The sequence below is a fragment of the Plecotus auritus genome (assembly GCF_963455305.1).
Source record: "Plecotus auritus genome assembly, chromosome: 2".
Lineage (NCBI taxonomy): Eukaryota > Metazoa > Chordata > Mammalia > Chiroptera > Vespertilionidae > Plecotus > Plecotus auritus.
In genome coordinates this window covers 88,440,532-88,454,578 of record NC_137771.1, presented here as the reverse complement: position 1 = coordinate 88,454,578, position 14,047 = coordinate 88,440,532, and the positions used below count along the sequence as shown (strand labels likewise).

The 14,047-nt window shown below is 41.3% G+C and overlaps 1 protein-coding gene and 1 pseudogene across 2 annotated transcripts in view; both read left to right on the top strand.

The window, feature by feature from the left end:
• The first annotated feature begins 274 nt into the window (after positions 1 to 274).
• SMIM13 (small integral membrane protein 13) overlaps positions 275 to 14,047 on the top strand; it is a 32,299-nt gene continuing 18,526 nt past the window's right edge. The window contains exon 1 of the mRNA XM_080654227.1: positions 275 to 823. Within this exon, the coding sequence (XP_080510353.1) occupies positions 748 to 823 (76 nt within the window). The 5' untranslated portion in view covers positions 275 to 747. The remainder of the gene's footprint in view (positions 824 to 14,047) is intronic.
• LOC308241899 (spindlin-1-like) lies at positions 9,724 to 10,507 on the top strand (annotated as a pseudogene). The gene has a single exon. The product of its transcript is annotated as a spindlin-1-like (transcript).

Sequence of the window (14,047 nt, the reverse complement as noted above, 5' to 3'; positions counted from 1 at the left end):
GCGCTTTGGCACAGACAACTGCGCGGGTATTGGGAATACAAAACCCGCAGTTTGAAGACAGAGGTTGTGGCTTGAGAAAAACCAAAGGCAGAGAGGGAAAGAGGGAGGGAGAAGCAAAGCTGCTGAGTCGGTGGTGTATTCTGGGAGTTGTAGTCCATGTGGGATAGCTTTCTCAAGCCTCTACTGGGCCTTGGACTTCATCTCCCAGCCGCCCCTGCGCCACGGAGGCCAGGGGTGGGGCTACGGGGGTTGAGCTGCCGCAGGGGGAGGGGGCCAGGGGCTGAGAAGCAGCTGTTAGCGGCTGCCAGGAGACGTTATCTGCCGTTCGTTAGGGCCGAGGAAACCCTCGAGAGGGCGGCGACGAGGGCCGTGCGATCGCCGCGCGTCCCTGTGCCTGTCCTCTCCTTCCACAGGCGCGTGGTGTCCGCCATGGAAGCGCATCCGGTCGCCGCCGGTGTCTCCCGGCACCGCGTCCCAGGCTCTCGGGAGCGATGAGGGGGTAGAGGCATTCCGCGACACGCCTCTGCCCGCGCTCCGCTCGCCGCGGCGTGAAGAAGGGTCGGCCAGGTTGGCCCGCCGGCCGCGGTGTCTGCCCCGCGCCGCCCCGCCCCCTGGGGGCGCCCGCCTCCCATGCCGCCCCGGCGCCGCGCTGCGCCCGGAGCCCGCCGCTGAAGCCCGGGACCCGCCCGCCGGCCGCGCGCGCCCACCGCCCCGCAGCTCTGAGCCGGACGCCCCTCCACCTCCAATATGTGGCACAACGTCGGGCTGACCCTGCTGGTGTTCGTGGCCACGCTGCTGATCGTCCTGCTGCTGATGGTGTGCGGTGAGTGGGGCATCCGCCGTGGGGCAATTGCACGCTGCGGTACACACGCCAGCTCTCCTCGTGTTGCTGACTGGCTTGTTCTGTCTGGTTAAAAAAAAAATTAAGGCGTGAATGAACAAGTGTCTTAAAATCATCTGTTGTCCAATTACCTCTCAGGAGTGAGCTCAGCGGAGATGTACCCCTGACCTATGACAGCCGCTGGCATCCTGGAGAGGGAGAGAACAGGATCCAGGTCTGGGCATCTTCACTCGGGGTTAAACCAGATATTGCTTCACCGGCAGCGTCTGCTCTTGATTGCCATTCTTACCACACTCTGCCCAGATTTTAACCTTGGCCTGTATTCGAAGGTGAAGTGATTGGTTACTCCTTTTTCTTTTCTTTTTTTTTTTTTTACGGATTCTGACCCTAAAGATAAAGAGAGGTTTCACTACCTTCATTCAATCAGGAATAGGATCAGAGTTGGCTTTTGAAGCACTTGAGAAATTGTTTGTTTACTTGGAGTTCAGGCTTAAACTAAATTCCAAACAGAAATGTTGAGACTAGGCAGAACTTAAAAACACTGGCTATATTAAACTCTCAGGGTCGGGTAACCCAACTCTTAGTTCTGTAATAATGGTGCTATTTTGTTCGCTGTGAGTTTTTTCCTTCTTCGAAGGACTGGACATAAAACTTTCTTCTCAAGGTACTGTTAGCTCAGTTTTAGATCTTTTTGAGTTTTTTTATACACAGTAATTGATAACCACAAATATCTTAGCGGACTGGCTCAACAACTGTGAAAATTTGGGAAGTATTTCAATGTCATCGAGTTTATTTTTTCATAATTGCATTGAAGTATGGGTTCAGATTAATGCAATAATTGGTCAGAATTCAAAATAAATACTATTCATTACATGAAAAATGTACTAACTGAGTTGGGTTTGGAGAGGATATGGGTGTGTTTGTGCATATGCATATATATGTATTTGTATTTACATACTTGTATGTATATATTTTTAATTTTCTTGCTTTACTAAGGCACCAGAGTAAAGTTTCTAACTTACAGCCTTTCCTTTCTGATGATAAAACAATTGAAAAGACTTTCTTAATTTCCTGCTTTTGAAGTCAAGATTTTGGGCTAGTTGGAGGTGTTTAGGATACTTGAAGTAAGGAAAACCAGACTTTTGTTATTTGTTTGGATATGAAGAAGGAAGAAAGCATATACTTTCTTTTCTAATTTGAAGATGCAGGCTACCTGGAGATGGCAGTAAAACATACAGACTGTGTGATATGTGACAACATCCTTGGTAGCATATTTGCCAAACTTGCCTTTGGGACATTAAAATTCCTAATTGCTACAAATATCAGAGTTTCTCTTGAGACAGACTAGTAAGCCCAGGAGAAGTGAAATAGGGAAACTGAGACAGAAAGTTAAAAAATCTTGATGCCAAGCAGTTTGTAGACATCTAGCAAATCATGTCTTCCCTAAACGAAGGACACTTAAGAGTAAATAGTTTTCACTTCTACTCGCCAAACAGAGGGTAAATAGCTTAAATCACCCAACTCAGGGAGACAGATAGCGGAAATCCAATTAGTGCTATTTGCCTACCACACCTAAAGACAGATGAAGTTAAGAGAATAAACCTCATTTTGGTACATCAGCATTAATCTAATGAATAATTCTATTGAGACCCTCCCCTAAGACTGTCCCTAAACACCCAGCCTTTTCTTTTTTTAATTTAAATTCTTTTTTATTTTATTTTTAAAAATTATTTATTGTTTAAAGTATTACATGTCTCCTTTTCCCCACATTGACCTCTCCCCGGCTGTTCCCACTCCCCAACACATGCCCTCATCCCCCTACTTTCTATGTCCATGGGTTATGCTTATATGCATGCATACAAGTCCTTTGGTTGATCTCTTACACCTCCTCCCCCTCCCCGTCCCCCCACCTTCCCTCTGAGGTTCAAAGGTCTGTTCGATGCTTCTATGTCTCTGGATCTATTTATTTTTGTTCATCAGCTTATGTTGTTCTGTTGTTCATTATATTCCACAAATGAGTGAGATCACGTGATATTTACCTTTCTCCGACTGGCTAATTTCACTTAGCATAATGCTCTCCAGGTCCATCCATGTTGTTGCAAATAGTAAGAGGTTTTTTTTTTTTTTTTTTCTATAGCAGCGTAGTATTCCATTGTGTAGATGTGCCACAGTTTTTTAATCCACTCATCTGCAGATGGGCACTTAGTCTGTTTCCAAATCTTAGCTATTGTAAATTGTGCTGCTATGAACATAAGGGTGCAAATATTCTTTCTGATTGGTGTTTCTGATTTCTTGGGATGTATTCCTAGGAGTGGGATTATTGGGTCAAATGAGAGTTCCATTTTTAATTTTTTGAGGAAACTCCATACTGTTTTCCACAGTGGCTGCACCAGTCTGCATTCCCACCAGCAGTGCACAAGGGTTCCTTTTTCTCCACATCCTCGCCAGCACTTGTCATTTGTTGATTTGTTGATTTGTTGATGATAGCCGTTCTGACAGGTGTGAGATGGTATTGCATTGTCGTTTTGATTTTCATCTCTTGTATGATTAGTGACTTTGTGCATGTTTTCATATGTCCCTTGGCCTTCTATATGACCTTTTTTGAAAAGTGTCTGTTTAGGTCCTTTGCCCATTTTTTGATTGGGTTGTTTATCTTACTTTTGTTAAGATGTAGGAGTTCCCTATAAATTTTGGAGATTAAACTCTTAACAGATATAACATTGGCAATATGTTTTCCCATGCAGTGGGCTTTCTTGTTGTTTTGTTGATGGTTTCTTTTGCTGTGCAGAAGCTTTTTATTTTGATGTAGTCCCATTTGTTTATGTTCTCCTTAGTTTCCATTGTCCTTGGAGCTGTAGTGGTAAAGATATTGCTACGACATATGTTTGATATTTTGCTGCCTATGGATTTTTCTAAGACTTTAATGGTTTTCCATCTTACCTTTAAGTCCTTTATCCATTTTGAGTTTATTTTTGTGTATGGTATAAGTTGGTGGTCTAGTTTCATTTTTTTGCGTGTATCTGTCCAATTTTCCCAACACCATTTATTGAAGAGACTGTCTTGACTCCATTGTATGCTCTTGCCTCCTTTGTCAATATTAATTGAGCATAATGGCTTGGGTCGATTTCTGGGTTCTCTGTTCTGTTCCATTGGTCTGTATATCTGTTCTTTTGCCAGTACCAGGCAGTTTTGAGAACAGTGGCTTTGTAATATAGCTTGATATCTGGTATTGTTATCCCTCCAACTTTGTTCTTCTTTCTTAGGATTGGTGCAGCTATCTTTTTTTTATTCCAGATGAATTTTCGGAGAGTTTGTTCTAGGTCTGTGAAATATGCCATTGGTATTTTAATGGGAATTGCATTGAATCTATAGATTGCTTTGGGTAGTGGGACATTTTAATGATGTTGATTCTACCAATCCATGAACATGGTATATTCTTCAACTTGTTTATATCTTCCTCTCTTTTTTCAGTGTCCTGTAATTTTCAGAGTACAGGTGTTTTACCTCCTTAGTTAAATTTATTCCTACTGGTAGGTATCTTAATTTTTTTGGTGCAATGGTAAATGGGATTATTTTTTTTAGTTTCTCTTTCTGTGAGTTCATTATTGGTATATAAAAATGCTGTAGATTTTTGGGTGTTAATTTTGTATCCTCCTATGTTGCCGAATTCATTTATTTAATCTAGTAGTTTTTTGATGGAGTCTTTAGGGTTTTTTTTAATGTTCAATATCATGTCACCTGAGAATAATGACAGTTTTACTTCTTCTTTTGAAATTTGGATACCTTTTGTTTCTTCTTATCTGATTGCTATGGCTAGAACTTCCAGTACTATGTTGAACAGGAGTGGTGAAAGTGGGCATCCCTGTTTGTTCCTGTTCTTAGGGGAAAAGGTTTTAGTTTTTGCCCATTGAGTATGATAGGTTTGTCATATAAGACTTTTATTGTGTTGAGGAATGATCCCTTTTTATCTTATCCATTCAGTCATCTTTTGTCTTTTGATTGGAGTATTTAATCCATTTACATTTAAGGTTATTATTGATAGGTACTTGTTTTTGTCATTTTTATTATTCACACCTGTGTTCCTTCTTCCCTTTCTATTTCTTCTTTTTACAACAGTCTCTTTAGCGTTTCTTGCATTGCTGGGTTGGTGGTAATAAACTCCCTTAGCCTTTTTTTGTCTGCAAAGCTCCTGATTTCATCTTCAATTTTGATTCATAGCCTTGCTAGATAGAGCAGTCTTGGATTCAGCCCCTTGCTTTGTATTACTTTGTATACTTCATTCCATTCCCTTCTGGCCTCATGTGTTTCTATTGAGAAATCACTTGATAGTCTAATGCAGGGGTGGGCAAACTTTTTGACTTGAGGGCCACAATGGGTTCTTAAACTGGATCGGAGGGCCGGAACAAAAGCATGGATGGAGTGTTTGTGTGAACTAATATAAATTCAAAGTAAAGGAGCAGAGGGGAGAGCAAGAGAACCAGATAGAACAGCTGGATCCGGCCCGCGGGCCATAGTTTGCCCAAGGCTGGTCTAATGGGAGATCCCTTGTAGGTAACTTTCTGTCTCTTGCAGCCCTTAAGATTCTTTCTTTGTCATTAACGTTTGCCATTGTAATATTGTGTCTTGGTGTGGGTCCTTTGGGTTCATCTTGTTTGGGGCTCTCTGTGCTCGTGTGACTTTCCTTCCCCAAGTCAGGTAAATTTTGTCATTATTTCTTCAAATAGGTTTTCTTTTCCTTGCTCCTCTTTTTTACCTTCTGGCACACCTATTATGCAGATGTTGCTTTGTTTCATGTTGTCCCAAATCTCCCTTAAACTTTCCTCTTGCTTTTAAATTTTTTTTCCTAATTGCTGTTTAGATTGAGTGTGTTTTTCTGCCCTGTCTTCTAACTCGCCGATTCAGTCCTCTGCTTCTTCTAGTCTACTGTTGAAACCTTCCATTGTGTTTTTTATTGCCACTATATCATTATTCATTTCCTCTTGATTCTTACATATGTGGTTGATTTTCTCATCCAGCCAGTTTAGGAACTTTATGACCCTTACTGTGAATACTTTCTCTGACATATTGCTTTCCTCCATTTTCATTTAGTTCCCTTTCTGGTGATTCCTCCTTTTCTTTCCTTGGGGGATGGTTTTTTTTTTGTCTCCCCATTTTTGCTGTCTCTTTCTGACCCTGGGCACCTTGCTTGAGGTTTGAGAGGTTGAAGACCCTGTCTGGCCAATGGTCTGGAAATCGTTAGCCCAGAGGCTTTATTGTCTCTGCTCTGAGTTGTGTCCCCTGCTCCCATGGATCTGGTCCCTCAGTTGTCTGCTTCAGATGCTCAGGGTGGTGGAAGTGCGTGCACATTTTCTCTCATGTGCGACTCTCTTTGAGGACCCAGAACCCTCTGGCATGCAATTCACTGTGTGGTCCCAGCACTTGTGGCAGGGTGGCGCCCTAAGTCCCTCTGGCAGCATGCTTGCAGCATGGTCCTGTTGCCCCTGTCTGGGCACACTGTGTTGCTCTGGACTGCCCTGGCAGCACTCTCCTGTGGCCTGGAGTGGGGCTGTGCTAGGTTGCTCCGGGTAGCCCCAGCAGCAAGTCCCTGGGCCCAGGGTGGATTGTGCATGGGTTGCTCTGGGTCACAGTCTTTGCTTTCCTGTGGGCGGAGTGAAGCGTGAGCTGGGTTGTTCCAGGTTGCCCCTCCCCAGTGTGGAGTGGGCGCAGGTTGCTCTGGGTCACAGTCCAAGGTCTCCTGTGGCCCAAAACACCCAGCCTTTTTAAAACCCCTCAAAACGAAGGTCCAGTGCGTTCTCTCCCTCCATGAGAATCCCTAGCATTTTGCCTCCCTCCCCTCCTCTTGCTACACAGGCATGTACCTCCTAAACTCTAAGGCTTGCAACCAGGGCAGCAATGGGCAGTGGCAGTTCATCCTGGGCAAACCCCCTGACTCTGTCTCAAGATCCCCTTTTTTCTGACTTCTTAAGTGAGCCAAAGCAGTCTCATTTCCCCAGCCCTTCCTTGTTTCATTGTCCCCAGTTTTAATAAACATTTTCTAAAATTCACCTGGACTTGTGTTGTGAAATTTTTCCTGCACAAAGTCCAGAACCCACGCACTACCAGCTGGCCCTAGGCAGACCCACTCAGGGCCAGGTCCTCTTTCTGGTAACACTCCCAGCTCTCAGTAGCTGTTTGACTTTGGAGAAGTAATCCAAGACTTTCTGTTGGAAGAACTAATGATGGTGGTGTAGGTGGCAGAAATGGCACTGGATGTTAGACCCATGGGGTCATACTGGACCTGGGTTCAGTAATCTCAGTACTTGAGTTCTGGCTAGGAAAGAATCCAGAGCCAAGACTCAAACTGTAATAGAACATTTATTTATAAAATCACAGAGGTAGTTATAGAGGTAAAGGAAGGGCCCTTGGAACTTGGGAGTGAGGAAGCTAATGGTAGCATTGTGTATCTATGTCGGGGGAGGTGAGAGAGGGGAAAAGGAAACGGAAAGGCCAGGCTGGCTCCCAGGAGGGAGAGCAAGCTAGGTCCTCCCTCCTAAGGGTATTAAGGGTGGAAATTTTAGGGGAGGCCCCAGGAGAATATCTCAATAGAATATTCAGCAGTTATATTGGATTAGGGTCCCATCCTTATTAATTTATTTCACCTTAATTAACTCTTTAAAGGCCCTATCTCCAAATGCAGCCATACAGTTGACTTTGGGGGTTAGGCATCTATGACACAGGTCTGCCCCATGGATAGCAAGTTTATTTTAGAACTTTGATTGGGCTCTTTTACCCAGTGAATTGATTTTCAAATTCCTGGGGAGGTTTTCCTTCTGGCTATATTGATTGTGTCTACTTTGTCAGTCTCTCATTCATTCTAAAATGTTTTGCACTCTCATCATTCACTGGAGTACCTTTGTCAAGGTCAGTAACAAATGGCTTTCATATTGCCAAGTCTGTGGTCACTTATTAGTCCCAATTGTACTCAACCTTTTACACAACTGAGCATTCTTTCCATGAAACATTTCTCTTGGCTTTTGTGCATATACTTTCATGGTGTTCTTTCTACCTTTGTGGCTAATTATTTGTCCTTTCCTGGCTTCTCATCCCATAGAATTTATAATTTTTTTTTATCACAACTTACAATAGGAAATACATTTTATGTTATTCACAGTACATTCATAAGTATGTAAATTTTATATATATATATATATATATATATATAATATATATATATCCATCAATTTATATATACATCTATCTACCTGTCATCTCTCTATGAAATAAGAATTTATTGCCCTTTCTCCATGAGATGCATGGTATTTTGTATTACATTTCTATAATATATTATGTTGTAATGCAAACATATTTCTGTTTCCAATTTCTTTCCTTTTGTTCTCAATCTATATAATATACTAGAGGCCCTATGCACAAAATTCGTGTAAGAGTAGGCCTTCGCAGCCCCAGCTGCCTCGGCCCTCGCAGCCCTGGATTTGTCCAGAAAGTTGTTCCGCTGTTTGGCCGTGCAGTCGATTTGCATATTATGCTTTTATTATTATAGATTATCTAGTCCTAGAGACTTAAATATAAACTAACTTTAACTAATGACTAAAATTAGTAACTTCAGTTTTCACTTCTCTCCTCTATCTCCGGCATGTGCATCAAACTTTTTTACTTTTTTCCTTTAAGAGAGAGAGAAAATTGATTTGTTATTCTGCTTATTTATGTATTCATTGGTTGCTTCTAGTATGTGTCCTGACCGGGGATCAGACCCACAGCCTTGGCATATCAGGATCATGGTCTAATCAACTGAGCTGCCTGTCCAGGAAAATGTTTTTTTATTTGTTATATATATATATATATATATATATATATATATATATATATATATATATATTATATTTATATTTATATTTATATTTATATTTATATTTATATTTATATTTATATTTATTTATATCCCCACTTGGAGATCTAATAAGCATCTCAAATGTAATACAGGTGGTCCCTAACTTACAATGATGGTTCAATTTAGGATTTTTCGACTTTTTGCATTTACAGTGGTGCAAAAGCCATATGCATTCAGTAGAGACTGTACTTTAGATTTTGAATTTTGATCTTTTCCTGGGCTAGCAATATGCAGTTGTATACTCTTGTGAAGTTGGGCAGCACAGTGAGCTGAAGCTCCCAGTCATCCACAAGAGCATGAGTGTAAAAGCTGATCACAAGGGTAAACACCACTGGTACTCTACAAGTGTACTGTGTTGCGTTTTTTGGATATTGTGTTTTGACATCCCATCATGTCTACAAAACGCTCATTTGTGCCTCCTGTTACTGGTGAGAAGAGGAAGGCAATTACCCTTGAGCACATTTAAGGTAAGCTAGGCTAAGCTATGATGTTTGGTAGGTTAAGTTAATTAAATGCATTTCAACTTATGATGTGTGTGTGTGTGCTTGCATAACCCCATTGTAAGTCGAGGAGCATCTGTATATCTAAAACAGAACTCTTGATTTATACCACCTGTTCTTCCTGTCCATCTCAGATGTTACCGGCAGCCAAGGATTTGGGTATAAATCTAGGTTTTACCTTTTATTTACTTTCTATCCATCTTCCCTTACAAACAGCCACTCCATCTGGTAGTCCAATTTTATCTCTTTAAAAAATCTGATATAGGTCGGGCTGGGGCGGGAGCATGGTGCAGGATGGCGGGGCCCGCGGGCTGAGAACAGCAGCCTCAGTGGCCAACAGAGTGCTTCTGATTTCATGCATTTTTGCTGAATTTGTAAAGAGTCACGTCGATGATGGATTAACAAGAACATTGAAATTCTATGCACAGTTTCAAATTGGAGCATATTGAATTTTCACCCTAATTCAGCAGCTTTGCTGCTCACTTAAATGCAGATGAATGAAGACCTCATTCGGGAAGATACCTGGCCAGCGGTCCAGAGCTGATGCAGGCCATGCTGGTGTATCTGCAAGCATGATGAAGAAAAGGATGTCCCACAAAAAACACCGGAGCAGCGTGGGGCCGAGCAAGCCCATGTCCCAGCCTTGGCAGAACATCGTAGGCTGCAGGATTCAGCATGGATGGAAGGAGGGCAGTGGCCCTGTCACCCAGTGGAAAGGAACCGTTTTGGACCTGTAAACTCTTCTGTATCTTATAAAATACGATGGATTTGACTGTGTTTATGGACTAGATTCTAGAACTTAATAAAGATGAGTTTCTGCACTGGATGTCCTCTCTGATAGAGTTGCAACATCTCGAGTCAGTGATGTACACTTAGCTGACACAATGATTGGCAAAGCTGTAGAGCACATGTTTGAGACTGAGGATGGCTCTAAAGACAAATGGAGGGGAATGATCTTAGCATGTGCCCCTATAATGAACACATGGTTTTACATCACCTATGAGAAAGACCTTATCTTGTACATGTACCAGCTCCTAGATGATTATAAAGAAGGTGACCTTCGCATTATGCCTGATTCTAATGATTCATCTCTAGCAGAAAGGGAACCAGGAGAAGTTGTGGACAGCCTGGTAGGCAAACAAGTGGAATATGCCAAAGAAGATGGCTCTAAAAGGACTGGCATGGTCATTTCATCAAGTAGAAGCCAAACCATCTGTCTTGTTAATCAAGTTTGATGATGATTTCCATATTTATGTCTACGATTTGGTGAAAATATCCTAGATGTTGTCATGAACTTTGTTGAATTTGTGGAACTATTAATTTGTAGACATAAAGACTCTGCTTTCTAGTTTAATGAAAGCTTAAATGTCCCTGCGAACCCACAATCTCTGCCAGCAGAACAGGTTTTGTTCCGAATAGTACAGATTTATGTGAACACAAAGCATTTTGTGTAAGGAACACCTTCCTCTTAAAAGAAGTCTCTCTGTTTGGAGGGGAGTTACAGGTAAAAGCTAAGCTAGTATTATTGTCAATTAAAAGTGTAATAGATAAAAAAAAAATCTGATACATGTTTTCTTCTCCATGTCTACCATCACCACCATCTTAATTTTTGGCTTGTCTTGGTTTCCTAACTAGTGTTTTTCTACTCCCTCTTTTCTATATAACCTACTTTTCACATGCTGGTCAGACATTTTTATTCAGAAAACATTTTCTCAAAAGTTTTGAACAAGCCCGCTGGCATGGCTCAGTGGTTGAGCATTGACCTATGAACCAGGAGGCCACAGTTCGATTCTCAGACAGGACACATGCCACATGCCCTGCCAGTTCGATTCTCAGACAGAACACATGCCACATGCCCTGCCCAGGTTGTGGGCTCTATCCCCAGTGGTGGGCATGCAGGATGTTTCTATCTCTCCCTCTCCCTTCTTCTCTGAAATAAATAAATAAATAAATAAATAAATAAATAAATAAATAAATAAATAAATAAATAAATATTTTAAAAAGGTTTGAACAAAAGAAATCAAATTAAAAAGTCAGTAGTGTTACTGGAGAGGGGAACTGGCCCTGAGTGGGTCTGCCTAGGGCCAGCAGGTAGTGTGGGGTTCTTGAGTTCATGCAGGAAAAATTTCACATGAGTCCAGGTGAATTTTAGAGCAGCGGTTGCCAACTGGTGGTCCGCGGACCACTAGCAGTCCATGAGGTCCGAAAGGTTGGCAACTGTTGTTTTAGAGGACGTTTATTAAAGCTAGGGACAATGAAACAAGGGGGACTGGGGAAATGAGCCTAGGCTGGGGTGCTTTGACTCACTAAGAAGTCAGAGAAAAGGGGGCCTTGGGGACAGAGTCAGGGGTTTGCCTGGGATGAACTGCCACTGCCCATTGTTGCCCTGGTTGCAAGCCTCATGGGGTCCCTTAGAGTTTAGGAAAGGCATGCCTGTGCGGAAAGATGCTGGCATGCACATGGAAGGGAGAGCTGGGACCTTTGTTTTGGAGGGTTTTAAAGTCTGGGCACTTAGGGGAGGATCTCAATAGAATATTCATCAGATTTATGCTGATGTACCAAAATGAGGTTTATTCTCTTAACTTCATCTGTCCTTGGGTGTGGTTGACAAATGGCACTAATTGGATTTCTACTCTCTGTCTCCCTGAGTAGGGTGATTTAAGCTATTTACCTCTGGTTGGGGAGAAGTGCAAATCATTTACTCTTAAGTGTCCTTGGTTTTGGGAAGACAAGATTTGCTAGATGGCTGCAAACTGCTTGGCATGTAGTCTTTCTAGATGGCTGTAAACTGCTGTTTAACTGTTTCAGTTTCCCTATTTGGCTTGTCCTGGCTTACTGGCCTGTCTCAATAGTACTTGGGAAAATGCAGTTCCCTTCAACTCTCAGTTTCAGTTTCCCCTAGTTAATTACTTTCATATTCCTGAATAATTTATTCATAGTTATTTCTTGAGTTTTGCAGTTTTAGACATTACTAACCATGGTAAAGACCCAATTTCTTTTCCTGCATCCCATTAATAATGATAATTTTTGGCCCTAACCGGTTTGGCTCAGTGGATAGAGCGTCGGCCTGCGGACTCAAGGGTCCCAGGTTCGAGTCCGGTCAAGGGCATGTACTTTGGTTGCAGGCACATACCCCGTGGGGAGTGTGCAGGATGCAGCTGATCGATGTTTCTCTCTCATCAATGTTTCTAACTCTCTATCCCTCTCCCTTCCTCTCTGTAAAAAATCAATAAAATATATTAAAAAAAAATAATGATAATTTTTGGCTAACTTGATAGCCAAAATTTATATTTTGACTGTGTAAATTGTCCCTGCTGGTCAAATAGTATAGTTTGATTACACTTCCTTTCTTATATGGTTCTCTCTCTCTCTCTCTCTCTCTCTCTCTCTCTCTCTCTCTTTCTTAGGAACTCCAATTATAAGGGAAAGTTTATTTAGAAGATTGCAGAGGTAGTAGACAGGCGCTTGGAGCTTAGGAGAAAGAGGGAGAGAGATATGCCCCTTGAGGGATGAAAGAGGGAGGAGAGGCCCAGGTGTGCTCCAGCAAAGAGAGAGGGAGAGCACAGTGATTCTCCATTTTTCTTGAGGTTAATAATTGCATTTTTAATTTACCTTGTATTACTGTTTTGTATATACACATTATTTGTCCCATCCCCTATGTTCCATAATCTTACACACATCCATTAGTAATATTTGCCATATGTTAAAGAAATTGTTCCTTTCCTCCCCTGTCCCTACCTCCAACTCTCCCACCCAGTCCCAAAGCCCTTCTTCCTTCTCAACAGCTTTTATTCTCTGCCCACCCTTTACCCTCTCTGCTGGAAACTGCTTTCAGATCTCATGTCACCATCTTTCTCAGTTTATACTCTTGTTTTGCTGGAGCACATTTTTCAGTAGCTTTCTAAGAAAGAATTCATGGAAAATAATTTTTTGAGCTAATATCTGCCTGAAAATGTCTCTTTATTTATTTTCTATCTTTATACTTGATTGATAATTTGAATAGATCTCATGTTGCAAATAATTTCATCCAGAATTTTAAAATATTACTCCATTGATTTCTAGCTTCCTAGGTCTGATTTTGAGAAATGTAATACCTTCTGTTTCTTTGTCCTTATTGCTATTCTGAAACATCATAATGATATGCTTAGGTATGTTTTTTCATTTTTCTGGTTTCTTTGGTTCAGGTTTATTCTGCATTTCTGGGAAAATTTTCTGTTATATTTTTGATAATTTTCTCCCTTCGTTTTCTTCATCCTTTCTGAAACTTCTGTTGGTTGGATGTTGGGTTTCTTGGGCTGATAGTTTAATTTTATCTTTTTAGCTTTTATTTTCTACCTTATCTTCTTCCTCTCCCTTTCTTTTGGAAGATATTTGGAATTTTATTTTCTACCTCTTAATTTTTTATTTTAGTTATCTAATTTTTAATTTTAGAGCTTTCTTGTTTTCTGATTACTCCTTTTATGGCAGCTGTTCTTGCTTCATGTATGTAATATCTTATCTCCATAAACATATTAGTTATAATTGTTTTGTTGTTTTTAATAAAGTATTTTTCTTTTCCTGTATTGCTCTTGTTTTTTATCACATATTTCTTTTTGCTTGTTCAGTTTGGATTCTTTTTGTGATTGGAAGTTTTCTGCAAATGTCTAGTGATCTGTTTTCTGTTCATGTTTAAGGATAAGGTAGTAAAAGATGGTGATAAATTCTCAGTGTCTGTTTCGGGCTCACTGTAGGATGATAGGGTTTCTTCTTTAGAGGAATCTCCAATTGTAAGTGTCTGGAGGTCTATTCTCTGGGTATTCTATCTCTCCAGAGAGGCGTCCT